The sequence below is a fragment of the Lynx rufus genome, unplaced genomic scaffold (genome assembly GCF_022079265.1).
Source record: "Lynx rufus isolate CCGP_SWC_20201006 ecotype Redwood Valley unplaced genomic scaffold, mLynRuf1.p SCAF_7, whole genome shotgun sequence".
NCBI classification, from domain to species: Eukaryota; Metazoa; Chordata; class Mammalia; order Carnivora; family Felidae; genus Lynx; species Lynx rufus.
In genome coordinates this window covers 46,394,323-46,421,287 of record NW_025814889.1, presented here as the reverse complement: position 1 = coordinate 46,421,287, position 26,965 = coordinate 46,394,323, and the positions used below count along the sequence as shown (strand labels likewise).

General features: G+C 42.6%; 1 protein-coding gene across 1 annotated transcript; it reads left to right on the top strand.

The window, feature by feature from the left end:
• The first annotated feature begins 2,563 nt into the window (after positions 1–2,563).
• On the top strand, positions 2,564–22,698 carry MANSC1 (MANSC domain containing 1). Its single transcript, XM_047065955.1, has 4 exons — positions 2,564–2,646; positions 8,566–8,887; positions 12,793–12,933; positions 20,275–22,698. The coding sequence occupies exons 2-4, from the start codon at positions 8,665–8,667 to the stop codon at positions 21,234–21,236; spliced, it is 1,326 nt and encodes a 441-aa protein (XP_046921911.1). The 5' UTR covers positions 2,564–2,646; positions 8,566–8,664; the 3' UTR covers positions 21,237–22,698.
• The last annotated feature ends 4,267 nt before the right edge of the window (positions 22,699–26,965 follow it).

Genomic DNA, 26,965 nt, shown 5'->3' with positions numbered 1-26,965 from the left:
ATACACCTCATTATACATTTGTCCAAATCCACAGAGTGTAATACAGTAAGAGTGAGCATACGCAAGCTATGGACTTTGTGTAATTTATGATGTGTCAGTGTAGGTTCATCAGATGTAAGAAATGTAACTCTCTGATAGAGGATGTTGATAATGGGGAAGGCTATGCATATGTGGGAGCAAGAGGTATATGGGAACCTTCCTCTCAATTTTACTGTGAACCTAAAACTGCTCTAAAAAAAAAATAAAGTCTTTGGAAAAAAAAAAAAAAAGACTGAGGCATGCCTGGGTGGCTCAGTCAGCTAAGCATCCAACCCTTGATTTCGGCTCAGGTCAGGATCTAACGGTTTGTGGGATGGAGCCCCATGTCGGGCTCTGGGCTGAGAGTATAGAGCCTACTCGGGATTCTCTCTCCCTCTCTCTCTCTCTGCCTCTCCCCCCGCCCATACTTTCTCTCTCAAAATAAACAAACAAACAAAAAAAGATGGAATTTTTTATCTCCTCCCAGAAGTCCAGATTATACATCCCTTTTCTGAGCTTCCTGAGTTAGCATCTTCTATCATTACATTTTTTCTTTTTTTTTTTAATTTTTTTAACGTTTATTTATTTTTGAGACAGAGAGAGACAGAGAGAGAGACAGAGCATGAACAGGGGAGGGTCAGAGAGAGGGAGACACAGAATCCGAAACAGGCTCCAGGCTCTGAGCTGTCAGCACAGAGCCCGATGCGGAGCTCGAACTCACGGACCGCGAGATCATGACCTGAGCCGACTTCGGCCGCTTAACTGACTGAGCCACCCAGGCGCCCCTACATTTATTCTTTACACAATAACTAATTTGATTGTCTTCCCCACTATGAGCAACTTGAAGGTAGATCCAACGTCTTATTGGTCTTTAATTTCCCTGCAGGTGTTTAATCCATGTTTTCTGAATAAAATACTTTTTAAAAAAATTTTGCCTCCACATAAATGGAACTTCTAAGTATCAGGAGAACAGGATCAAGAATCTTTTCAGGCAGTGAGATGAAAAGAGATACTAATTCTAATGTAAACACCTAACTCATATCAATGGAAAAAAATTTCTTTAATCATTATTTTCATCAATGTCCTCTGTTCACTGTCATAACTGAAAAAATAATATGTCACTTCAACGATAACAGGGTCATTGTTTAAAATCCAAAATCTGAAGTTTCTAAATCAAGGAAAGGTCTCATTAGTGCCTAGCCGAGGACCATGCTGTGAAGGGAGATTTAAAACAATGTGACCTTTTCCTAGCAAGACCCTCAAGTACATCATCTGCGGAGATAAAATGTATTGTTTACCAGTCTTTTGCTACAACAGGAAAATGACTCCAATGGGAAATCACTGTGGAGTTTCCTTTGATAGCTCTTTAAAGCCAAGTATTTGCAACATCATTGTAATTCCAGAGGAGGTCATCCTCTGGATACAACCGGTAGAGTTAGTTTCACGCAACCTTTGTTCACAGGGATTCTCAGTCAACATAGCCTCCTATAGCTCTTGGTTAAAACCAGGATGTAGCTGTTGGCTGTATTATGTCCAGCATAATAAGTTACAATGGCTTAGTGCTTTAGGTTTGAAAGTTCTTCACACAGACCAGGTGGAGATGTTGTCTAAGGTCTGAACCTTTGGCGAGTTAAGTATCAGTGGTTTGGATGTTACACAGAGGTTTGCATGTTACACAGAGGTGTGGGCGAGCAAGCATTGATTCAGAAACACACTTCTACAACCTATGCCCTATTCTTTCCCATTCATTCACTCGACAAATATATTTTAGTTAAATATTTATTGAGTACTTATTAGGTACCAGGTACTATGCTAAATGTCAGGGGATACATTTTAATAACTATAGCAGGCACCATTATATTATTATCTATACTTATAAACAGTAAATCCGGGCAGAATCCGAATGCCTGTGTTGAGGCTTGACCTGCGCGTGATGGCTAACTGCAGAACTGTTAACTGTAATTGAGGACCCTCCATGCCTGGAATTATCGAAAGCAGATTCTCACAGCCAGGCCCCGGATAGAAAGCAGTGTAAAGTCCCGAAGGGAGAAACCGCCCTCAGAGGTTGCCCCTCTGGGAGGGGACCGAGTCCGGGACACAGAGGCAGAGGCAGAGGCAGAATGCAGGGCACACATTTTGCACCGTCTGACTTTCCTCTGGTGTGGGCGCGCGTCCTGCGGCCTCGGGAAGGAGCGGGCGCCGCTGCAGGCCCGCGGACAATCCAGCGGGTCGCGCCCACGCCCCTCGCGGGGGCCGCAGCAGGGCGGGTGGGGTGGCAGCGGCCGGCTGCTTCCCAGGCTGTGCGCGATCGCCGGGCGCCTGGAGCCACCGCGGGGAGGGGCTCCCGGAGGACCGCGCTCCAAGTGGCCGGGAAGCAGCTCCGGGTTGCAGGGCAGGAATGTGCCCTTCCACCTCCCCCTCCCCTGCGCCTCCGGCCAACTTTCTGCCTCCGCAACGGAAGCAGGAACTGGCGAAGCACACGCCCCCCGGGCCGGCCGGGAGCTGCGGAGCATCCCTGCCGCCCTCGCCGATACCCTCGCGCGGATCTGCCGCTCCTTCCTCGGGAGCGCGTCGGGGCTGCCCTCGCGCGGGTGGGACACGGGAGCCCCCGGGTCGTGTAGCTTCCAGGTAAAGGCGTCACGGCCCTCCCCCCCCAGACCGGCCGCGGGCTGCGCCTCCAGCGCCGAGAGTGCAGCCCCCCCCCCCTACTCCTGGGGCGAGGCCCCTCCACCTCTCCGGGAGCGCCAGGGACCGGGTTGGGGCGAGGAAGGGCTGGCCGGGGTCTTGGTGGGATCGCGGGCCCCCAGAGGGGATCTCCAGGCTCGCGTAGCAGCACCTGTCTTAAGTGGCCCTGGCTCCGCGTCGTCATCAGGAGAGACAGAAGAATGCCCAGTGAGCGACACGCATTTCCTCAAAGGAAGGGAAAGAAAATGATTTCCAATATCTGACACGGTTTTGCACAAGTGCGTTGTAGTGGCTATAGTAAGCAGGCGTCAAAGTTCAGTGCCTCCTGAGCTTCCTCCCACCTGTATCTTTTTCACGCTTTCAACAGAATTCAACTTGACTGTGGACCTTTAAGGCCTAAGTAATAACGATTAGAAGAATTACAGAGGTCGAGTATCCTTAGCGCGATAAACTCTTCAGTAACTTCTTGCAGTCCAGGTGCCATGAAGATTCTGCCTAGAGAAAACACAGTTCCTGCCCCATCCCCTCTCATAGTTCTGGTTTCTTTGCAAAAACTTGAGGAGAGATTCTGTCAGAATCCTTGCAAAGTAAGACATTGGCCCGGTTTTCCTCTTTTTGCTCCTGTCTGGTTTTCTTTAGGGCTAGAAAAGAGACTTGCAAGATGCGGCAACATGAAAAAGGGTCACTTGTGCCAGAATTCTTAACCTGGAGAGCCACGGCTAGTACTCTGAAAGTCTGTGAACTTCAGTGGCAAAATGTATTTTAGTAGCCTCTCACTGAAATGTAACATTTCCTCTAAGAGGCATGTGATCAAAAGCCTTGGTAGAGTTAGACGCAGCTGTAATTTGCCATCAGTAGAAATCACAGGTGTTTTCGCATTATATTACTGATTACACAGATCTCAAGTATCCTGTTCATTCAACACTACTTCAAAATTATGGCAGTTTTTAGATGTACTGCTTGATATTTGATAGGTTAATAAAGAAGCACAGATATCCCACAATTGTTTCTATTTTGACTGAAAACGGGGTTAATAATAGGATCTATCTCATAAGGATCAGGAATCTATTTCATTAGGATTCTTGTAAGGATTAAATGACATGACACATGTAAAGTGCTTAGCATAGAGACTGGCATGAGAGAAACATAAATGTTACTTGTTATTTGTTTACAAAAGTTGGATACAACAGCAAGGAAGCTATTGGATTTGTGTGGTTACTATATATGGGTAATATATACTCTTTTTTTCTTTTGCTGTTTAACTATTTTTGTTGTTTTTTACTATTTTGTTGTTTTAAAGACTGTTTATATTAGGGATCACTCTTTTTTTTTTTTTTAAGATTTTATTAGTAAGTAATCTAATCTCTACACCCAATGTGGAGCTTGAACTCACAACCTGGAGATCAAGAGTTCCACGCTCTGCGGACTGAGCCAGCCAGGCGCCCCAATATTAGATTTCACTCTTTACGTTGTACAGTTCTATGGGTTTTGGCAGATGTGAAGACATGTGTCAACGTTACAGTATCATTTAGAATGATTTCACTACTCTAAAAATCCTGTGTTCCACCTGCGCATCCTTCCCTTCCTCCTCCTGGCAACCACTGATATTTTGACTGTTGATGTAGTTTTGCCTTTTCCAGAATGTCGTATAGTTGACAAGAAGTCATATCTTTCAGACCGGTTTCTTTCACTTAGCACTATGCAATTGTGGTTCCTCTATGTACTTCTGTGGTTTGATAGCTCATTTCTTTGTACTACTGAATAGTATTCCATTATATGGATGTACCACATTTTGTTTATCCATTCACCTATTGAACAATGTCTCGGTTGTCTCCAGTTTTTGACAATGATGTAGAAAGTTACTATAAACATATATACATAGATTTTTTTGGTAGGATTTGGTTTTGTCAGTTTTTTGGATTTTAGTCATTCTAATAGGTGCATAGTGGTATCTTGTCATTTGAATTTACAGTTCCCAAATGATTATGATGTTGAGCACCTCCTCTTATGCTTATTTGTTATCTATATATCTCTTTTGAGATCCACATGGGGCTTGGTCCCAGGAACTGTGAGACCATGACCTGAGCCAAATCCAAGAGTCAGATACTTAACCAGTTGAGCCACCCAGGTGCCCCAACTTTGCTCATTTTTAATTGGGTTGTGTTCTAAAAGTTCTCTGTATACTTTAGCTACCTGTCCTTTATCAGATGTGTGTTTTGCAAATATTTCTCCCAGTCTGTGGCTTATCTTTTTATTCTCTGAATAGTGTCTTGGGCACAGCAGATGTTTTAATTTTAATGAAATCCAACCTATCAATTTTTTTTCTTTCGATGTTTTAATTTTAATGAAATCCAACCTATCAATTTTTTTTCTTTCATGGATTGTGCTTTTGGTATTGTATCTAAAAAATCATTGCTTAATCTAAGTCCACAAAGATTTTTCTCCTATGTTATATTTTTACTATATTAAAACTATTTTAACATGTTTTTTAAAAATATTTTATTTTTAGGTAATCTCTACACCAACATGGGGCTTGCACACACAATACCAAGATCGAGAGTCTCATGTTTTACCAACTGAGCCAGCCAGGCACCCCTCTAGGAATTTTAGAGTTCTGCATTTTACATTGAAGTCTATGATCCATTTTGAGTTAGTTTTTGTAAATGATGGAAGGTTTGTGTCTAGATTTATCTTTTTGCATATGGATGCCCAATTATTCTGTCACCATTTTTAAGAAGACTATCCTCTGTCCGTTGAATTGCCTTTGCTCTTTTGTTAAAGAGCAGTTTATTCGTGTGGGTCTTTTTCTGGGCTTATTAATCTGTTCTGTCGTTCTGTTTGTCTATTCTTTTGCCAGTAGCACACTCTTTTTTTTTTTAAGTTTATTTATTTTGAGAGAGAGAGCACAAATAGGGTAGGGGCAGAGGGAGAGAGAGAGAGGGAGAGAGAGAGAGAGAGAGAGAGAGAGAGAGAGAGAAAGAGAAAGAGAAAGAGAGAGAGGATCCCAAGCAGGCTCTGCGCTGTCATTGCACAGCCCGATGCAGAGCTCAGTCTCATGAATGGTGAGATCATGACCTGAGCTGAAATCAAGAGTCCCACGCTTAACCGACTGAGCTACCCAGGTGCCCCTACACTGTCTTGATTACTGTAACTTTGCAGTAAGTATTGAAGTTAGGTAGTGTCAGTTCTCCAATTTTGTTCTTTTTCAGCATCATGTTGCCCATTCTGGGCCTTTCTGCGTTTCATGTAAACTTTAAAATCAAAACTTTGCAGTGAATCTATAGATCAAGTTGAGAAGAATGGACATCTTTTTTTTTTTTTTAACGTTTATTTATTTTTGAGACAGAGAGAGACAGAGCATGAACAGGGGAGGGGCAGAGAGAGAGGGAGACACAGAATCTGAAACAGGCTCCAGGCTCTGAGCTGTCAGCACAGAGCCCGACGCGGGGCTCGAACTCATGGACCGTGAGATCATGACCTGAGCTGAAGTTGGACGCTTAACCGACTGAGCCACCCAGGCGCCCCAAGAATGGACATCTTAATATTGATGAACATGGACCATCTCTCCATTTATTTAGTTTAGTTTCGTTTTTTGATATTTTACATCAGCGTTTTGTAGGCATATTAAAAAAAATTTTTTTTAATGTTTATTTATTTTTGAGAGAGAGAGACACACACAGCGTGAGCAGGGGAGGGGCAGAGAGAGACACACACAGAATCTGAAGCAGGCTCCAGGTTCTGAGCTGTCAGCACTGAGCTGGACACTGGGCTCAAACTCACAAACCATGAGATCGTGACCTGAGTTGAAGTTGGAGGCCTGACTGACTGAGCCTTCCAGACGCCCCTCTAGGCACACTTTAAAAACTACTTTGATAATTATATTTCATATAACTGACTTCCTTCATAATCCTAATATATTTCATTTTTCATTGTATATATGTATTTTATTAATTTATTTTTTAAAGAATTTATAGGTTTTTTTTGTTTTGTTTTTTTTTGTTGCTGTTTTTTAGAGGAAGAGAGTGCGCGAAAGCAGGGGAGAGGGGCAAAGAGAAGGGCAGAGAGAGAAAGAGAGAATCTTAAGCAAGCTCCACACCCAGCACAGAACTGGACACAGGGCTCAATCCCACTACCCTGGGATGGTGACCTGAGCTGAAATCAAGAGTTGGACACTCAGCTGACTGAGCACCCCTCATTTTTATGTTTTCCTTAAATGTTACCTTATTCTGAATACTTTTTGTAAATATTTTTCTACTGTCTCCCCCGCTTTAGTCAAAAAACCTTTTTCTGTTCTTTGTTCACTATTTATGTAGTGTCGGTGCATTCTTAACATGCTACATCTCCGAGACATTATTAACTTTAAGGCTCACATATTCTTTGACGTGGTTTTTACTTAAGTCTCTGTACAATTCACTTTTGAACTGAGACTCCTCCTATAGATTCTTGACCTAGATTTTTCATGTCAAGTTCCGTGTGCTGATTCTAATATTAATTGCAATCCTGTTCTAGGCAACAGCATTTACCCTGATGGTAGGTAGTTCTACCACAAGCTTTAGTAGAAATTGCACCAATAAAAAGTTATGAATAGGGTAAGTTGAGAAAGTTCACTTCTTGCTCCTCTAGAGAATCTAGTAGTCTTGATCAAACGGGGGGCCATTTGGGTTGGTTATGGCATTAATATTCTACCTATGTGAAGTATCTGGTTACCTATGCACATTAGTTCAGATCACTTAATATAATTGGCATCTGTCACTCAACATACTCTTAAAAACTCTATTGCTCATTCTAGCCTTGCTTATTTAAAAACATACAGGGCCATACTGAAATCTGAGGATTGCTGCTTCAAGGATCATTATGCTCTGTGAAACTGACCTTTTACTCACTTTATGGAAAAAGACGACTTGCTTAGCACCATAGCCATGCTTGTTGAACCTAAGTGGAGTTTCTGAGCTTTGTACTAATTAAGATTTTCACAGTTGTATTCTCATGGTGGTAGATGGATTGTTTGTAAATAAATTGGCTTCCAAGATTGAGTTGACCAGCTAAAAAAAAAAAAAAAAAAAAAAAAAATCTTTTCTGTCTCTCAGAAAAGATCCTAAGCCTCACCAGACTACCAAAGGGTTCGGGTTCATGACAGAAGAAGGAGGAGGAGGAGGAGAATGAGATTGAAGAGGAAGTATTTCTGCTCTACAGTATGATTCAGTGAACAATTTGTATTCTCAAAATGAATGAATTCCCTCTACTGACCAGCTAACTCTTAGAATTAGGTTATTAGAGTTACCTGTCTCTGATTTGATACTTAAGGAGAGGCAGCCACAAGAAAGGCAGCCCCAGTTTCCTCATCTATAAAAAATGAGGGAAATAGTAGCTCTTTTTTTTTTTTTGCAGACCTACTATCAGGATTAAATGGGATAATATATGTATATTTCATAGCACATTGCCTACCACCTAGTAGGTGATTTTAAAATGCTGGTTGTTAGTACTGAGAAAGAAACTCTGCCCAAGCCTGTTATCAGTGGCTAGAGATTTTGTGTCCTCTCCCCTCTTGGTTAGGAGAAGCAAGAAGAGGAAGGATTCTAGAACTTTGGGGGTAGGCCTCTTGTTTATATCTCTTCCTTCATAGATATTTGTCAGCTTTTAAGCACTGATGGGATAGTATACATGTTTGTGCTAATTAGTTCTTTACCAAGTTTTTAATGAAGGTTGTCTTGATCTATTAAAAGTGAAACATAAAAAATGCTTGTTTATTTCTGTTTTGTAAATCATGAGCTGTTGACATTGACTTGAAGGAAATGAAATGTATCTTCGTGAGATTTATTAAAAGAAACAAAACTCATTGATGATTTTCTATTTTTGTTCTAGAGAGAAATTCCATGATCTGTACAATCTTCTTGAAGCAAACTCAGACCAGAGGGAGGATTATCCTTGACCTTGGAAGACTAGGCTAAATTGAAATTTAAAATGTTCTTTAGGGAAGAATGGGGCTTGAGTTACACTTTTGTGGTAATTTGTTGCCTGACACTGAGGCTGTCCACCAGTCAGAACTGCCACACGAAGAGTCTAGAAGATGTTGTCATTGACATCCAGTCTTCTCTTTCAAAAGGAATTAGAGGCAATGAACCTGTACATACATTAACTCAGGAAGACTGCATTAATTCTTGCTGTTCAACGAAAAACATAACAGGTAAGTAATAGTCCCTTGGCAACTCTTCATTTTAAGTGTTTTGTGATATAAGTAGCTGGCTGATCTGGCTGCATAGTTTATCCTAGTGATTCTCAATGGGGTTGAAATGTGGGTAACAAATTCACTGGGAACATGTGCCACAAGTGTGTCCTCCCCTCCCCTAAGCTGGGTCAAAGTTACTGATGAGTGTGTGTGTATATCACCCAGGTGTGTAGGTAGAAAAAAGGTTGAGAACCACTGGTGTTATGTTCTAATAGGCATCTAAGATGCTGGAAACAAAAACCCTTAAGGGACATGGGAAGTTGTTTGGACTGACCCAGTCACATGACACAGAGGAAAGAGGCTCACAGGTCTGAGCCATACCTTTGCATGTTTCAAGTTCCAGACTTGAGAAATATTTACCCAAGAGAAACAGTGGTCATTTTTCAGTTGTTTATGACCCTGTCCTAATTCCCTAAATGAAAAGTAAATAAATAACCAACCACAGAAAAACACCCACACTACATTTATTGAGCACCGAATGCCTTGCTGAATGCTGGAGACAAAACAATGAATAACATGGACAAGGCCTTGCCATCAAGGAGCCTAGAAGAGCTAGTCAACACTGGAGTAATGCTTCTTACCTGACTTACTGGCCAACCGAATCATACGTTTTCTCTTATATCTTTGGTTTCTCTTCTTTGTATAATGGGTGTGGTATAGTCAGAAATGTATGCATATAATCTTGGTTCCTGGTTCCTGTCAGAGCTCCTAAAAACCTTGCCGTTTCCTGAGCCTAGGAGCTTCTTCCGTTATTCATTGTGAGCCCCTTTCAACCACACCTGAGTTACGACTGTTGTTGGCTCCCTAGGTAGCTCCAGGATGGGAACTTGTCACCAGAAAGACCCAGCCTTGATTAGAAATTTGGAATTTTCAGCTCCACCCCCACCTGTAGGTAGAGAAGGGCTGGAGATTGAATTCAGTCACCAGTGGCCAATGATTTAATCAGCTGTGCCCACATAAGGGAATCTCCATAAAAAAATCCCTAAACACAGGTTTAGAGAGCTTCCACATTGGCAAACACATCCACATGTGCAAGAGGATTGTTCACTCCAGGTACACCGGGACGGAAGCTCCTGCACTCAGGACCCTTCTGGACCTCGCCCTATGTACACTTCATTTGGCTATTCATTTGTGTTTTCACTGATAAACTATCATAGTAAGTATAGCCTTTTCCTGAGTCCCGTGAGTAGTTCTAGCAAATTATCAAACCTGAAGTAGGGGTGGTGGGAGCCTGGATTTATGGCCAAGTTGGGCAGAAGCGTGAGTAACCTGGGAGCTGATACTTTTTTTTTTTTTTTTAATTTTTTTTTTTTCAACGTTTTATTTTTATTTTTGGGACAGAGAGAGACAGAGCATGAACGGGGGAGGGGCAGAGAGAGAGGGAGACACAGAATCGGAAACAGGCTCCAGGCTCTGAGCCATCAGCCCAGAGCCCGACGCGGGGCTCGAACTCACGGACCGCGAGATCGTGACCTGGCTGAAGTCGGACGCTTAACCGACTGCGCCACCCAGGCGCCCCGGGAGCTGATACTTTTGACTGGCCTCTAAGTGAGGACAGTCTTACAGGACTGAGCCCTTAAACCTATGGAATCGGATGCTAACTCCAGGTAGTTAGTGTAAGAATTGAATCGAATCATAAGACATTGAGTCAGTGCCCTGGAGAATTGGAGTATTAGTGTGGAAAAGATACCACATATTTGACATCAGGAGGAAAAAAAAAACTTTCAATGGTTTTCTCAAACTCAGCAGTGTGCTTTGATATTCTCTATAGGAGTAATTTATGGAAATCACAGAGATTTAGTTTAAATTTCCAGTTTTTCTTTAAATGTTGGTATCAACATTTATGTGAAGTAGCAAATCATCTGCAAACAGGACTGAATGCTGTGTGGGTGTTTGCTGGCAACACAGGAAACCTTGCATTTCTTTTCAGCTCCGTAATGGGTGTTTAGTGAGAAATGAGGGTTTGCTGTTTTATTGTATAAGCAGAATTACTGTTACTGCTTTACGGTAAGTAGAGATAATTGTGGGTCTCCTTTAACGGATCTCAGACTGTTTCTTCATTTATTGAGCAATGGTCTTTAAGTGCTTTGATAATTTGCTCATAACCACAGATTTTAGAAAGATGCCCAGGGGCGCCTGGGTGGCTGAGTTGGTCGAGTGACCAACTTCAGCTCAGGTCACGATCTCATGGTCCGTGAGTTTGAGCCCCGCATCAGGCTCTGTGCTGACAGCTCGGAGCCTGGAACCTGCTTTGGATTCTGTGTCTCCCTCTCTCTCTCTGCCCCTCCCCTGCTTGCTCTATCTCTCTTTCTCGCTCTCAAAAATAAAATTAAATTTAAAAAAATTATTTAAAAAAAGGAATTATTAAGAAAAAAGAAGTACAAAGGACACAAAGTTTTGCATACAACTTGGGGGGGGGCTTATGGACCTTTCCCTTTACCTCCATGCCCCCCAAAAATGTTATTGCAGAATTATCCCATTGCTGAGAAAGGAAAAACTAAAGTACCTTTCTTGTTGCCTGGTAGAGAGATGACATGATAAAACCCCTACAGAAACAGTCTTCTTTCCAAATGCGGGAGTCAAGGTTGATCCTCACCATTGCCTGATTTGAAGAAGTTGTGCTGATGGCCAGCTATGCAGAATATTTTCCGCTGGCTTTACTGAGATATATTTGGCATGTAACATTGTGAAAATATATACAGTGCGACGATTTGTTACATGTATATATTGTGAAATGACTACTACAACAAGGTTAGTTAATACATGGGGGTGTGTGTGTGTGTGTGTGTTTAGAAAGAGCATGCATTTTTAATAATTAGCCTATGTGCCTCTTAACCTTCATCCTGGGGCACGTGGGTGGCTGAGTCAGTTAAGCGTCTGACTTTGGCTCAGGTCATGATCTCACAGTTCGTGAGTTCGAGCCTCACGTTGGGCTCTGTGCTGACAGCTCAGAGCCTAGAGTCTGCTTCAGATTCTGTGTCTCCCTCTCTCTCTGCCCCTTGGCTGCTCACTCTCTCTCTCTCAAAAATAAATAAAAAAGCATTAAAAACAAAACAAAACCTTATCCTGACCAGGGGTATACTGATCCCTCAAGGGTCTTAGGCCAAGATGTGAGATGGCACCAGATTGAGACCAAAGCCAGCTCTAGACCATGATGAATAGAAAGAATGATTTCTACTGGGCATAGGTGGAAGAGAAAAAGAAGCAAGAAATGAAGTTAAGAGTAAAAAGTTTGAAAGGAAGGAAAATGGAAAAGCAGAAATAAGGAAGAATAGAAATGTGAAGAAGAAAAATCAAAAGAAGAATGGTACTGATAAAGGTAAAACATAGACTTTGTCCTCCATACACTACTCAGGTCCTTTGTGGAAGGGGGCAATGATGGTGTGATGCTAAATTTAGGGACTCTACTCAAGAAAGCCAGACTCATGGCTTCATAGGTGTCTGATATAGGTGTCTGCCTTTGGGATATGAGAGATACATGAAATCATTAGGTTAGATCCATTTCTTAAGTTCCAACTCAGTTGTGAGTTGTGTAAAGATTGCAAAGTCAGTATTTCTGTGTGTATTTTGATGGATATTTGAGCAAATGGAAGGCTTATCTAAAGAATTAAATGCATTATTTTTTTTAAAAAAGAATTAAATGTACTATTTAAAGTGGGTTTTGCCAAAATTACCTTAATTCAGATTTTTTAACCCAATGTCTTCACAAATTGCTTTAAGTGCTAAGGAAGAGGAAACGAATTAGTGGTCAGCAAGCAAATGCACAACATGAACAAAGGTTGTTTGGACAGCAGAAAAAATAATTGCCATCATCTTTAGAATATCCTATTTCAGTGTAATGCTTATGATACCTTTAATTTCAGGAGACAAAGCATGTAACCTGATGATCTTCGACACTCGAAAAACAACTAGACAGCCCAACTGCTACCTATTTTTCTGTCCCAGTGAGGAAGCCTGTCCCCTGAAACCAGCAAAGGGACTTATGAGTTACAGGATAATTAGAGGTAATAAAAGCATTGTTCTTTTTCTTTGGTGATTGGGATTATTTAAGGATATGGTTCATGTGAAAGATTTTCTACAAAAGAATCTAAGTAAAACTACCAAAAGTAGTCACAAATATAGAGGCACACCAGAAATCTCTCATGATTTAAAATTCAGTCTATTAAACCAAACATCTGTTTTCCAATGAAAGATCTCTGAATGATGGTATTTTGTGTTGTTTAGCTTTTTGTTTCTACCTTCCTGAGATAAAAGGCACTCAGACCTTTCATGAAAACATTTTGAAACACCTCTTTAGAAAATGTAAGAGGCACTGGAATAAGGTCTCCGTGGTCCACGGTCTGTTTTAAAAGGGTTAAGACCCGGCTGCCTGGGTGGCTCAGCTGGTCCAACTTCGGCTCAGGTCATGATCTCACCGTCCACGGGTTCGAGCCCTGCATCGGTCTCTGTGCTGACAGCCCAGAGCCAGGAGCCTGCTTCAGATTCTGTGTCTCCCCCTCTCTCTGCTCCTCCCCCACTTGTGCTCTGTCTCTCTCGTTCTCAAAAATAAATAAACATAAAAAAAATTTTTTAAAGGGTTAAGATCTATGTGAGTATATAAAATTCTAGTACATTTGTCTTTAGGTTCTAATTATTTTATAATCACATTATGTGAAATCAAACACCCTGGATTTTATTACCTAGACCTGAAAGGAGGTTCATTCAAGAAGTATTTACTAAGCGTCCACCATGTGCCAAATTCTGTGCAAGGCATTGGAAATACAGTCTCCTTTCTGAACATATTTGTTCAGAATTTAGAAAATAAACAACTAAAAAATAATATAATAATTTGGATATGTCTTGGTGAGATTTTGGCTTGTTAATATTTTTTAAGTTTGTTTATTTAGTTTTGAGAGAGACAGAGACAGCGTGAGCAGGGGAGGGGCAGAAAGAGAGGGAGAGAGAGAGACAGAGAGAGAGAGAGAGAGAGAGAGAGAGAGAGAGAATTCCAAGCAGGCTCTGCACCCTCAGCTCAGAACCTGACGTGGGGCTCAAACTTACAAAACTGTGAAATCATGACCTGAGCTGAAACCAAGAGTCAGATGCTTATACCAACTGAGCCACCCAGGCGCCCTGGCTTGCTAATGTTCAGGGTGAAATGTTTTCAGTATCAAGTGTCCTTTTATTTAAGTCTTAGACAGTTTTTTTTCACTATACCCTTGGCTATTAATAATATTCTATTTGCTCATTTACTCAATAAACAACAAATGTTATTTAACATCTCCTATATGTGCCAAACACTTTTTCTGCCCCAAGAACACAAAAATGGAAACATGGAAAACAAGGTTTTTACCTCTGGAACTTATGTTTTAGGAGGGAGAGACAATAACCATCCTAAATAAGTAATCAAGAAAAATATTATAAGTAATCAAAAAAAAAGTAATCAAGAAAAATATCATCACAAGTGTTAGGCTGATGATTGAGCTAAGACAATGTAATAGATGATCACTGAGTGGACCCTCTTGAGTAGGTGATCAGAGGAAGCATCTGTGAAGAAGTAACCTACCTCAACTGAGATCTGAATGGTAAGAAGCCAGATGTGAGAAGATCCGGGAAGACCTTCAGGCAGATAAAATAGCCTGTTTCAATATCTTGAGGCAGAATGATTTCAGTCTCAGTCTCAGCTGGCTGACTCACTCAGAGTGAACCATATAAAGAGTGACATACAGGGGCACCTGGGTGTCTCAGCCGGTTAAGGGACTGGCTTCGGCTAAGGTCATGCATGATCTCATGGTTCATGGGATTGAGCCCTGAATAGGGCTTTGCACGGACAGTGTGAAGCCTGCTTGGGATTCTCCTTCTCTTTCCCTCTCTCTCTCTCTCTTCACCTCCCTCACTCCTGCTTTCTCTCTCTCTCTCAAGAGAAACAAACTTAAAAAAAAAAGTGATAACGCAAGAAGTATGAAAAGCGGAGAGATCACATAAAGCTTTGTAAGCCAAGGTAGGAAGTTCTTATTTTAGGTGTCTAATGGGAAGCCGTTGGAAGTTTTCAGTAGGCGTGTAACATGGTGTTTTCAAGGTGATTTCTCAAAGCTCACTGTGACTGCTCTACTGGGGAGGGACAACAATGCGGCAGCAAGAGAGGAAGTGGGAAGACTGGGTAGGAGGCAGAGGCAAGATCCAAGTGGAAGGCCATGACATTGTGGACCAGGGAGGTGGCAGATGAGGTAGAGAAGTAAACATACAGCTGTTTCAGAGGAAGAGCCGATGGTGTGGGATGGTTGTGACGGCATGGGAAACAGAAGTATTGGAATTGAGTCCTAGTTTCCTAGTTTTTGGCTTGAAAGTCTAGATGGATGGTGGTACCATCTACTGAGCTGGGGAAGATTAAGGAGACTGGTTTTAGGGTTGGGAGGGGGAGTGCACTCAAGGATTGTCTTGTGACTCTTTTATGTGTGAGGTGCTTTGGGGAATGATACTGCCCAGGGTGCCTGGGCTCAGACTCCACTCTGTCCCCTGTGTCTGAGTTTTGGTTAATGAACCAGATGTATCAAACATTCCCTAAAACAGGAGCATAAAGCACAAATTATTTGTGTAAATTCTTCCTAAATAGTGATATAAACCAACTATAAGAAAACTGGCATAAGGTACAAAAGTTTCGGTTTTGCTAGATGAAGAAAGCTCTGGAGATGGATGAGGATGACAGCTGCAGAGAATGTGAATATACTCAATGCCACTGAACTGTATACTTACAGAGTTAAAGTGGTAAATAGTATGTACATTTTATCACAGTTTTCAATTTTTAAAAAATTTTTAAAAGTTTATCTATTTTGAGAAAGAGTGTGTGCGCCAGCAGGGCGAGGGGCAGAGAGAGAGGGAGAGAGAGAATCCCAAGCAGGCGACATGGGGCTTCAACTCACGAACAGCCTTGAGCCAAAACCTTGGTCATGATCTCGTGGTTCGTGAGTTTGAGCCCCACGTCACCTGCTTCTCTCTCTCTCTTTCTGGCCATCATCCTGCTTGCACCCACACTCTCTCAAAATAAATAAACATTTTTTTTTTTAGATATTGATTTTTAAAAAACACTAGGCATAGAACAAATTAGCCTTTCAAAACACTTAAAACCTTACTTTCTGTGGACACTGTCTCGTGCTGCCCTTTTGGGGCATCAGTGGGCAGATCTTCTGGCTCCCCCAGATCTTCATGGCTCCTTCCCTTTGTGCCTGTGTGTAAATCATCTGGGAGCCTATAGTGTGGTGGTGATACTTCTTGCTGTTCCCCTTGGATCACCTGGAACATTGCAGAGCCTGTTAGATAGCCAGGGGTGGTAATTCAGCAGCAAATGGATATTCCAGTCTTAGTGTCCAAAGAGGTCAGGGCTCAAGACACTAACCGGAATGTTTGTTCTTCTTCTGGAACTCCCATCGTGTGGAATTTGGACTGCAACGTTCCGCCTCTGTTATCCCTTCTCACTACCTCTTCTTCATTCTGCCCCTTCTTCTACTATCAGTGCGCTTCCCTGTATCTGTCTTCTATTTCATAACGAAAGCGCAACATTAAAGAAATTACAGGTAACTTAATCTAGCAATTCTACTTTCATAAAACCTTAAAGAAGCAAGACCAAAACAAGAAAAAGCTATTGGTTTGAAGCATGTTTTTTTTGTGAAATTAGTTTGAAAAGTAAAAAACTAGGAGCAGCATAAATGTCCCGTTGCCTGAGAATGGTTGGGTACAAAATATGATGGATCCTTGGGGCGCCTGGGTGGCTTGGTCGGTTGAGCGTCCGACTTCGGCTCAGGTCATGATCTCGTGGTCCGTGAGTTCGAGCCCCGTGTCGGGCTCTGTGCTGACAGCTCAGAGCCTGGAGCCTGTTTCAGATTCTGTGTCTCCCTCTCTCTGACCCTCCCCCGTTCATGCTCTGTCTCTCTCTGTCTCAAAAATAAATAAACGTTAAAAAAAATTAAAAAAAATAAAATAAAATATGATGGATCCATTTGAGAGAGGTTGAGCGTCCCGCTCTTGGTTTGGGCTCAGGTCACGATCTCACGGTTCGTGTGTTCGGGCACCTCATCGGGCTCTGTGCTGACGGTGTGGAGCCTGCTTGGGATTCTCTCTCTCTCCCTCTCTCTCTCTCCCACTCTGTGTCTCATAATAAATAAACTTAAAAAAAAATAAGTTTGAGGTATATAAATAAACAAAATTCCAGGTGAAAAACACCTGGTTGTTTTTCAAATACATGAAAAAAAATTTAACTCTAAGGCACACAGAAATGTTAATGGTTGCTGAGACATAATGATAAAAACCATAGTTGAATTTGTTTTATAATTTCCATATACTTCTGTAATGTTGTTGCTTTTATAATCCATGTGTAAAAGAGGGAATATGAGGTAAAGATTCTCTCCAGTGGAAATGGGAGAAAAGGGAACTTTGGCATGTGTGTAAATCTTTACTGGGAGGCTGTGAAGGTCATAAAGTCGGATTAGAATTAAACAGTTCTGGTGGCAGCCACCAGGGGGCGCCATCAGCCCAGAGCAGGTTGAAGAGCAAAGTGGCATGGACCCTGGACATCATGTGCTGCAGGCTTTATACATACAGGATGTTTACAAATTGTGTTTGTAATTCTCTTTATGAATCTGCCCATGTTGATGGACTGAGAGTCCCCACAAAAATAAATTATCTGCTTCCTGTTTAGAGTGAAATTAATAGATATCTGTTGGGTGGTTTGTTTCCAGATGAATTCCATTTCCTATAATGGATGGGCTAATATTTACAGACCAAAAGCTTGAAAGATGATAGTGTACTGTGTTCATTCTATAAAACCATTGCAACTTGGAATTATTTAATTTTTTTCCCAGCTTTGCAGTGTGTCATTTCTACCGAGGACTAGAATAGGGGAGTTCAGAAACAATAAATTGGGAGTCTGTTTGCTCAGCTGGTTTCCAAGTAATAGTCAGTCCCTAAGTTTTTTATTTCATCAAGTCACTTGAAAATGAAACTCAAAAGAGAGATTGAGGGCACAGGGCTGTTTTGCAGTCCCCGCTGGCTCATCTCTGTGAGAGTGAGAAAAAGCACCACACCCCAATGGCAAACATCAGCGGGTGAGGTGAAGGGAGCAGGTGCACAGGATCTCTGCATGCCTCTAGGATCCTTGCCAGTAGATGAATCTTATCAAGAAATGGGACTAGCCCTTGCTTTGCTTTACTTATGAACTGACATTCTTGAGAAAGAAAGCAGCTGTTTTGGTCATTCTTGTCAATGGCTTTATTTAAGTTCTGAGTTCACACACATCGCATTTACTTAGTTTTTTTTTTTTTTTTAACTTTAAAATGGAATATGTTGAGTCCTGTTCTTTTTGAAAAATATCTGATGCTACCTAAAAATAGAGATGCTGTTTATCTCATGGTGATGTTATATCTATCATCGTGATGTAACCTGCAACAGAAACTCGTTTCTCCAGCATTGTTGGAGGAAAGAGGAATTTCAATCATCCGAATTCTATTTTGGGGTAAAGTACTATATCCTAGAGCAGGTGTCTGCAGACTTTTTCTGTCAAGGGCCAAATGAGAAGTATTTTAGGCTTTCCAGGCCAGTCTGTTTTTTTTTTTTTAATTTTTTTTAACATTTATCTATTTTTGAGAGACAGAGCATGAGTGGGGGAGGGGCAGAGAGAGAGGGAGACACAGAATCTGAAGCAGGGTCCAGGCTCTGAGCTGAGCTGTCAGCACAGAACCCGACATGGGGCTCGAACCCACGAACCGTGAGATCATGACCTGAGCCAAAGTCAGATGCTTAACTGACTGAGCCCCCCAGGAGCCCCTCCAGACCAGTATTTTAGTTTTTATGGGCCACATGCAATCTGTTGTATCTATTCACCTCTGTCCTTATAGTATGAAGTACAGGCAGACAGTGCATAAATAAATGAGCATGGTTACATGCCAATAAAACTTTATTTATAGACACTGAAATTTGAATTTTATATAATTTTCATGTGTCACAAAATATTATTCCTTTTTATTTTTGTCAGCCATTTAAAAATGTATATGTTAGCCCATAAGCCATACAAAGAGAAGTGACAAGCTAGATTTGGCCCTCGAGCCATAATTTGCTGACCCCTGTCCTAGACGGATTAAGGAGTGACCGTTCTAAAGGACCTGTTCCAGGTGTGATGCTTACAGACTAATGGAAGATATTACAAATCAGAGGTCGCCTCTGGATGTTTGTTAGCAGAGAAGAGAATGGAATCTAGTTCAGACACTGGCACTGAGAGGAGTTGAAGAAGAAAGGGGGAAAGAGAACAGGGAAGAATGAACAAGGAAATGCTAAGAAATTCCTTTTCTTCCTTCCTTGTGTTTTCTGCAGTTCAGATCTAAGTGAAAATGATCAGCCAAGTAGCAGAGTGATACAGAGCAATTCAAATGATCCTTCCCTGCCCCTGATGGCTCCCACAAGCCTTCCCAATTTGAGCTGTGATGAATGATGTGTGAGACTAAGAGCATAATTCTAAGCTTTCTGTCACCGTGAGGAGGATGTGAGGCTGGTCCCTCCGTAGCCAGCACTCAGAATTGTGTGATTTTCGGCTCTTTCTATCAGCACTGTGGCCATCCTAATTTCAAATTTGGTCCCACAGTCCTCAGACTCTAAGACATTGGCTCTGAAATTTTAATCCTTGAGAGTCACAATGAAATCTCCCAAATTGCCTCCCTCCCCTGTGTGTGGTGCTGAAACCTGTTTTTTGATTGGACACTGTGTCATCAGCCTTCTGCTGCTGCTGTGGCCTCGGTGCCCTGGGAGGAGACCAGACCTTCCCTCCCGGCCCCTCCGCCTCCACCCTGTTGCAGGCAAATTGCAAGGATTCTGCCTCCGCTCCCCCTTGCCTTTCTTGCCTGCGGGTGCCCTTGCTACGAAATCTCTCTCGGTGATTGCTGCCTTCCCAGCTGTCTTGTCAGTCCCAGGGAGTTTCTCTCTGCCACTCGTCTTCCAGCCCTGTCGCCCTGGCCCAGCCCTCTTCCCTGGCATCGGCCCCCTAAGTGTCTCCATCTTCCTAAACCTCTTGCTGCGGCTCCTGAACTCCTCTTAGCCCCCTTGCTCTGCTCCTCCCAGCTCTTCCTTCATTTGCCTGGTCCTCCTCCACACATTTCTCCTCTGTCCCACCACTCTAGAAATAAACCACAGCATCTGGTAGAGAGGCAGTGTCATCAGATTCTGATTTAGCAATTTGTATTTTTCCATTTTGCGCAAGTTTCTATGAAATGTCAAGTTTCAACAGTTTGGGGATTTACTGAACAAGCTGATATGTTTGTCTTTTTTTAACCTGCCTTCGCATGGAAATATTTAAGTCTCCCTTTAACTTTTCTCTACATTTTCAGACTTTCCAGCTCTGGCTAGAACTCATTTGCCAAGCCAAGAGTTAACCCAAGAAGGTTCTCTCATCCATGGCCAGTCTCCGCAGGTGATCACTCCCACGCCCCCTCCTGTGACAGGTTATTCAGAGTCCACTGACAGCTTACAGAAAGGTACCTTTTCTCAGAAGTTGGGGTCCTCAGATCACTTGGAGAAACTATTCGAGATTGATCAAGCGAGTACACGGTTCCCTGTTGATAAAGAAAAGGGCCATTCTCAGAGTTCACGGTTTTCTTCAGAACAAAACATAGCTCATCTGCTACCTGAAAAGGTGACAACACTCCCCACTACCAAGGCTGTTTCCTCTCTGCATATCACCTCTGCCGCTCCAAAGCCTGCATTTCCCCCCACCACCAATGCTCCGGTGATACCTTCTGTGACTTTTGAACCAGAGGGGGCCACCTCAGCTCCACCCCTAGCAGTGGTCACGTCTCAGCCCCCCACAAGCCTCTTGTCTACAATGTTGACACATGCCGAAGTTACACCCAAAGCTGGCGTTACTACGACAACCATCTTTGAGGCACCTACGGACTGGAAAGCCCCCCCAGAAACAGTGCCGGTCAGAGAAATTTCCAACCTATCTTTGAACACAGAGGATGCCTATAACCCTGCTACGCTTTCTTTGTCAACTGTGGATTCTTCTGCTGCCACATTACTTCTGTCAAATGTGGATTCTTCTGCTCCGAATAAAAGTGCTTCTCAGGAAAATGGGAAGGCCAGTCCAGGTGGTTCCCCCCTGAAGAGTGTTCCAGAAAGTCAGCATGGCCTCCCATTTGAAAAATGGCTCCTCATTGGGACCCTGCTCTTTGGTGTTCTGTTCCTAGCCATAGGCCTTGTCCTCTTGGGTAGAATGTTCTCAGAATCTCTCCGCAGGAGACGCTATTCAAGACTTGATTATTTGATCAATGGGATCTATGTTGACATCTAAGGGGGAAACTAGATGTCTCTTATTCATGTTCTTCCTGGTAGTCCAAACACAGTGACTTTCTACTGACGTGCTGATCTTAGCAGGATTTTTGAAGTGTCTTGAAGACAAGCAAATGCCCCCTACCACTTTCTTTTTGCTTGCTTTTTTAAGACAATGGGAGAAAGGAAACGAATTAGGTAATTTGAGTGATCTATCTCCAAAATATTCGCTGAAAACAAAGCTCTACCTAAAGTAATAAAGTATAATTGGCATATAAATTGAAAAATGACTGGCTGTTTGCAAGGAAAAGTGGTTAGGACTTCTAGGCTGCAGTTCATTAGCATTTCTGGTTCCAGATAAAGTCAACTGTTTATGATATTAATTCTAATAGATTTACTTTCCTTTTTATATGAATTCCAATAAAACTTATTCCAGATGTATTTCCTTCCAATTAAATATTTGAATAAATCTTTTGTTACTCAGTAATGTTCTTGTAAGTGACACATCCAGCTGGATAACTTTCAGTTTATTCCCACCAGCAAAATGATTAAATGATGAAAATATGTGTTCTAAGTTAAAGTGACACCCCCCCCCTTTTCCCATCAGTGAGCAAAGAGGTTCCTTTGGGAGAATTCTAGCAGAAGATTATTATCTACATGGAGACAGTGATAAGTCACTTTTGCTCAACAGCCAAATCTACTTTGGGTCCATTCTAGTTAACTATTCTGCCCGCCCCCCTCCCCCGCAAAAAAAAGTAATACAGGAATATTCTAAACTTTACCAAGTTGAAAACATAACAGTGTTATTTATAAATCCTTATGTAAATTTTGCCAACAGTCAATTTTGGCTTTATATGGAATAACATTGGAAACAATGGATAATGCTTACAATTATTGTTAAATGATTGCTGTAATTTTTATGTGCATTTAAAAAATTCATTTATTTTTAATTCCAGTATAGTTAACATACAGTGTTATATCAGTTTCAGCATACAATAAGTATGCTGTAATTTTTTATTGATTAGCTATTGAAATGCCTGAGCAATGCCTTTAATAAAAATAGTTTGCCGGACGAATTACAGTGAGGTGACTAAGAATCCAGGAAGCTGCCTGGGTCAGTTTGACATCTGAGTCTCTGGACTTCAGTTTGCTTATCTGCAAAAGAAGAGGTTGTCCCTGGAGTCACCAGGGTTTTTAAAGATACAAATGGAATTTGGGAGTGAACTTTATACAGTGAGCACTAGAGGGCAGTAGCTGGTTTATAAGTATAGCAATGAAGACAAATGTAGGAAATGACAGAAACAGGCTTTTCTCCTGTTTCTTCCTCATCTCCTCCTGCTTCTCTCCTGGACACACACACACACGCACACACACACGCACACCCATCTACATTAAGCTCATAAAGCTCATTAAGAGGAAAGCTGGTCTAGTGAAAATACTACCTTTCATATATTTTCCAATTTAACAGCTTGACACAAATCTCCAAGGGGTTTACATAAGCTTTAAGTAGGCTGAATAAATAAAACCTTGAATCAATTTAATTTAACGAGCATTTATTGAATATCCACATGCAGGCCAGAATCAGATCAGTAACTAAGTGCCTTGGAATTTAAAATTTTCTCCTCGTCTTTGTTAGCAGAATTGGACAGTGGGAATAAGGCTTTCTCTGGGTGCTTACAGAAGTTTTCTTCTGGTTCCTTCGTAGCTCTCTTTCCACTTTACTGCATTGCCTTCTTTCTTGCGAAGGAGAAACTCGAACAGGAGCCCGGATGAAAGATGCTTGGGGCCCAAACTCCGGCAGTGAGCGTGGGGATGTGGATTGCAGGGGAACAGCTGGATTTAAGACCAACTTCTAAGGAGGAAAGAGTAGCTCTTCTCACATAGCTCTCCCTGCCCATTAGACCTGTCATTGTGGCAGAGACTGCTGCAAGGGGCAGTGAAAGGGAAGGAAGCTGGCCTGTACTTTCTTGTAAGTAATTTTAACAGTGAATGGCCTGGGCAACCTTTTAAATAAAGGTGAACTGAATTATGAGCCCCCTCCTAGGGATAGTGACAGCCTAGAAGAAGCAAGAATACTAGAAAGGACCCCTTGCTCAAAAATATCCTTTCTCCATATTTTACCAATAGGACACTCACCTGGGTTAAAAAGCTATTCTCAAAAAAGCTGATGGCCTCTGAAAGGTGAACCCTATGGCTGACTCACTCTCAATAAATACATCTATGTCCTTGTTTCTCAATTACCCCTGGCCTGAGTGAGGCATCTTTGAAACTCTTTGGTTCTCAGAATGTGGCAGGCAATACAAGCAACAGCCAACCCCAATTCCACTTTTGCCTCATTTGTTGTAGGTTAGAAGTGTCACATCCTTTTCTAGCCTCTCTTCAAGTTAGGGATGGGCCTGTGGCCCGGTTCTAGCTGAAAGGAAACCTACTAGGGGCTTCTAGGAAAGATTCTCCTCCTTGATAAGTGAGGGTTACACAAAGAAGAAAGCCCCCCCCCACCCCAACCCCTTATTTCCTGCTTGGAATGTTGGTTGAGTAAGGACTTGATACTTGGAGCTACTGCAGTCTTTCTGCCACCATGAGGTGAGAAATCACTAACAAGCTGATCACGGCAAAACGGGATTTGGGAAGAGTCTGGTCCTTGACAACTTGGTTATCAAGCAACAGCACCAGCTCTGGCACTGTCCGCTTCCAATCTCGTTCCGTAGTAAGTCTCTAACATTTGTACCATGTGTAGTTGAGCATTCTGTTACTTATTAATAATGACAGCAAGTGCTTATCAGGTACTTGACTTTGTGCCAGGCACACATTTATATATACGAACTCATATCATTCTTATAACAGCCTCGTGAAGAACTTCTTATTTTGCATATGAGGAAGCCGAAGCAGAGGGAGGTTTAAGCGCCTTGCCTGAGGTCACTTGCCTGGGTAATCTGGCTCTGACATTCCCACTCCACAGTCTTTCAACTGGAGATGGTGCACAGCGTAACCAAAAAAGAGGTGTGCAGTAGACGGGACATATTCTAGATAACAGCTTTTAAAGGGTGTTTTACCTTGAGCCCGAAGCGTGGCAGTTGACCTCTGTGGTTTCATTCTGAGGCAGGCTTGCTCCAGTTTCTCAGCCGCGGACATCCTGTCTTCTCGTTTGGTCCCTGACCACCTGTGCCAATGTTAGTGGTCACCCTCTAGTCAGAAGAACCCTGGAGCAGAAAACCCATCTTGTTGCTTGTTCTTGCACCTCAATGAACAGTACCACCAGCCACCAGTCTCCCTTGTACTGAGCAACTTCAAAGTCCTACTCCATTTCTGCCTCTCCCTCAGCCTCCACAACCAGTGTTTACCACATGCTGTCTCTTCTCTTTCAGAAACGCTTCTCAGAGCCAGCCTTCCCGCTCCCACCTCCTATTTGTCTCCTAACCTGTTTTTCTCTACTCCCACGTTATATACTCCCTCCACATGACCTCCCATTACCTTAAAAGCACCACACACACACACACACGGGGCGCCCGGCTGGCTCAGTTGGTGAAGCATGTGACTCTTGACCTCAGTTCAAGTCCCACACTGGGTGTAGAGATTACTTAAAAATAAAACCTTGGGGTGCCTGGGTGGTTCAGTCAGTTGAGGATCCAACTTCGGCTCAGGTCATGATCTTGCAGTCCATGGGTTCCAGCCCTGCGTTGGGCTCTGTGCTGACAGCTCAGAGCCTGGAGCCTGCTTCGGATTCTGTGTCTCCCTCTCTCTCTGCCCTTCCCCTGCTCATGCGCGATCTCTCTCTCTCTCTCTCTCTCTGTCTCTGTCTCTGTCTCTCGCTCTCAAAAATAAAAATAAACATTTTAAAAAATTAAAAAAAAATACAAAAAAAAATTTTAAAAACAAAGCATAACACACAATACATCCCACACTACCTGTGCCCCCCCCACCCCCCATTACCTGAAGGGGTGATTAGCCATTCATGTGGCCTAAGAAGCCTCCCCATGTGCTAGCCCCAAGCTATCCATCCGTCTACCTTCCCCCCTCACAAAATCTCTCTCTTCACCATTTCTCAAACGTGCCAGGCACTTTCATGAGCTATGCTATTCCCTCTGCTCGTAAACACCCTTCTCTTTCTTCACCTGGCAAATTTCCACTCACCTCTCAAGATTCGGCTCAAACATCACCTCCGCCCCAGTCTTCCCAGAGTCTCCCAGGTGAGTATTATTCCTCCCAGATTTCTGGAATGGCTGTGGATTTATACCATTAGCGAGACACTCGCATGGTATCTTCTAACGTATCGGTTTATACATTCCACTGCTAGACTGATTCGTTAGACAGCAATGTTATTCTGATTCCCCCACCCTTAAGAGTGTGCCTGGCACATGGTAGACCCACGATAAATGATCACGCGTGAATTTTAAAGCCTGTTCGTTACAGTTCATTCCTTTCAGCAATGGACAGTAAGGTGATCAGCTGTACATGCAACAGCTTCTATGTCATGAGGAGACAACCCAGTCAACACCCCACTTCCAAACACTTTTTAGGAGAATGGGATACAATCCAGGTACACAGTACTGAAGTGTATACTTTTATTTTAACTAAGACCATGTGCTGAGGATCAGCATTGAGATTTTGTTTATGTCTCTCTTTAGAATTGAGGTAGTACAGTTTACTTAGACCGTAGAGAGGGTGAGCTGACAGAATTTGTTTTTGTTTGTGCTCTTATATTTTTGGGTAAGTTGAAAGGTAACTTTTAGAGTGCTTTGACGGCCAAAATCAGGCTCAGAATCTAAGTTATCTGTCCCCAGATTACAATGGTGATTAGCAAGAGTCAAAGCTGAAACCAAGAGCCTTCTGATTCCATATTCTCTCCACCTCCCTGCACTACTGTCGGCACTGGTGTGTCCCCATAGAAATAATGCAACTAGTCTAACACCCACCCGGACGTTAGGGGAGGGGAGGGTTCCAATTTTTTTTTTAAGATTTTTTTTTAGGGATGCCCCGGTGGCTCGGTCGGTTAAGCATCTGACTTCGGCGCAGGTCATGATCTTGCGGTTCATGGGTTCCAGCCCCACACTGGGCTCTGTGCTGACAGCTCAGAGCCTGGAGCCTGCTTCAGATTCTCTCTCTCTCTCTCTCTCTCTCTCTCTCTGCCCCTCCCCTGCTCATGCTCTGCCTCCCTTTGTCTCTCAAAAGTAAATAAATGCTAAAAAATTAAAAATAAAAGATAAACATTAAAAAAAGATTTTATTTTTTACAGTTTACTATTTTTTTTAAAAGTTTTTTTTTTAACGTTTATTTATTTTGAGACAGAGAGAGACAGAGCATGAATAGGGGAGGGTCAGAGTGAGACGGAGACACAGAATCCGAAGCAGGCTCCAGGCTCTGAGCTGTCAGCACAGAGCCTGATGTGGGGCTCAAACTCACAGACTGTGAGATCACGACCTGAGCCGAAGTCAGACGCTTAACCAACTGAGCCACCCAGGCGCCCCTACAGTTTACTATTTTTGAGAGAGAGAGAGAGAGAGAGAGAGCACACAAGCAGGGGAGGGGCAGGAGAGGGGCAGAGAGCGAGGAAAGAGAATCCAAAGCAGGGCCCAGGCTGTGAGCTGTCAGCCCAACACAGGGCTCACAAATTGTGAGATCATTACCTGAGCTGAAATCAAGAGTCAGACATTTAACCGACTGAGCTACCCCGGCTCCCCTAAAGATTTTATTCTTTTTTTTTTTTTAATTTTTTTTTCAACATTTATTTATTTTTGGGACAGAGAGAGACAG

Excerpts from the sequence above, each read along its gene's own strand:
- MANSC1 (XM_047065955.1), top strand. The coding sequence starts at position 8,665 with ATGTTCTTTAGGGAAGAATGGGGCTTGAGTTACACTTTTGTGGTAATT. Across the intron at positions 8,888-12,792 it reads TTCAACGAAAAACATAACAG|GAGACAAAGCATGTAACCTG; the intron begins GTAAGTAATAGT and ends CTTTAATTTCAG. Across the intron at positions 12,934-20,274 it reads GAGTTACAGGATAATTAGAG|ACTTTCCAGCTCTGGCTAGA; the intron begins GTAATAAAAGCA and ends CTACATTTTCAG.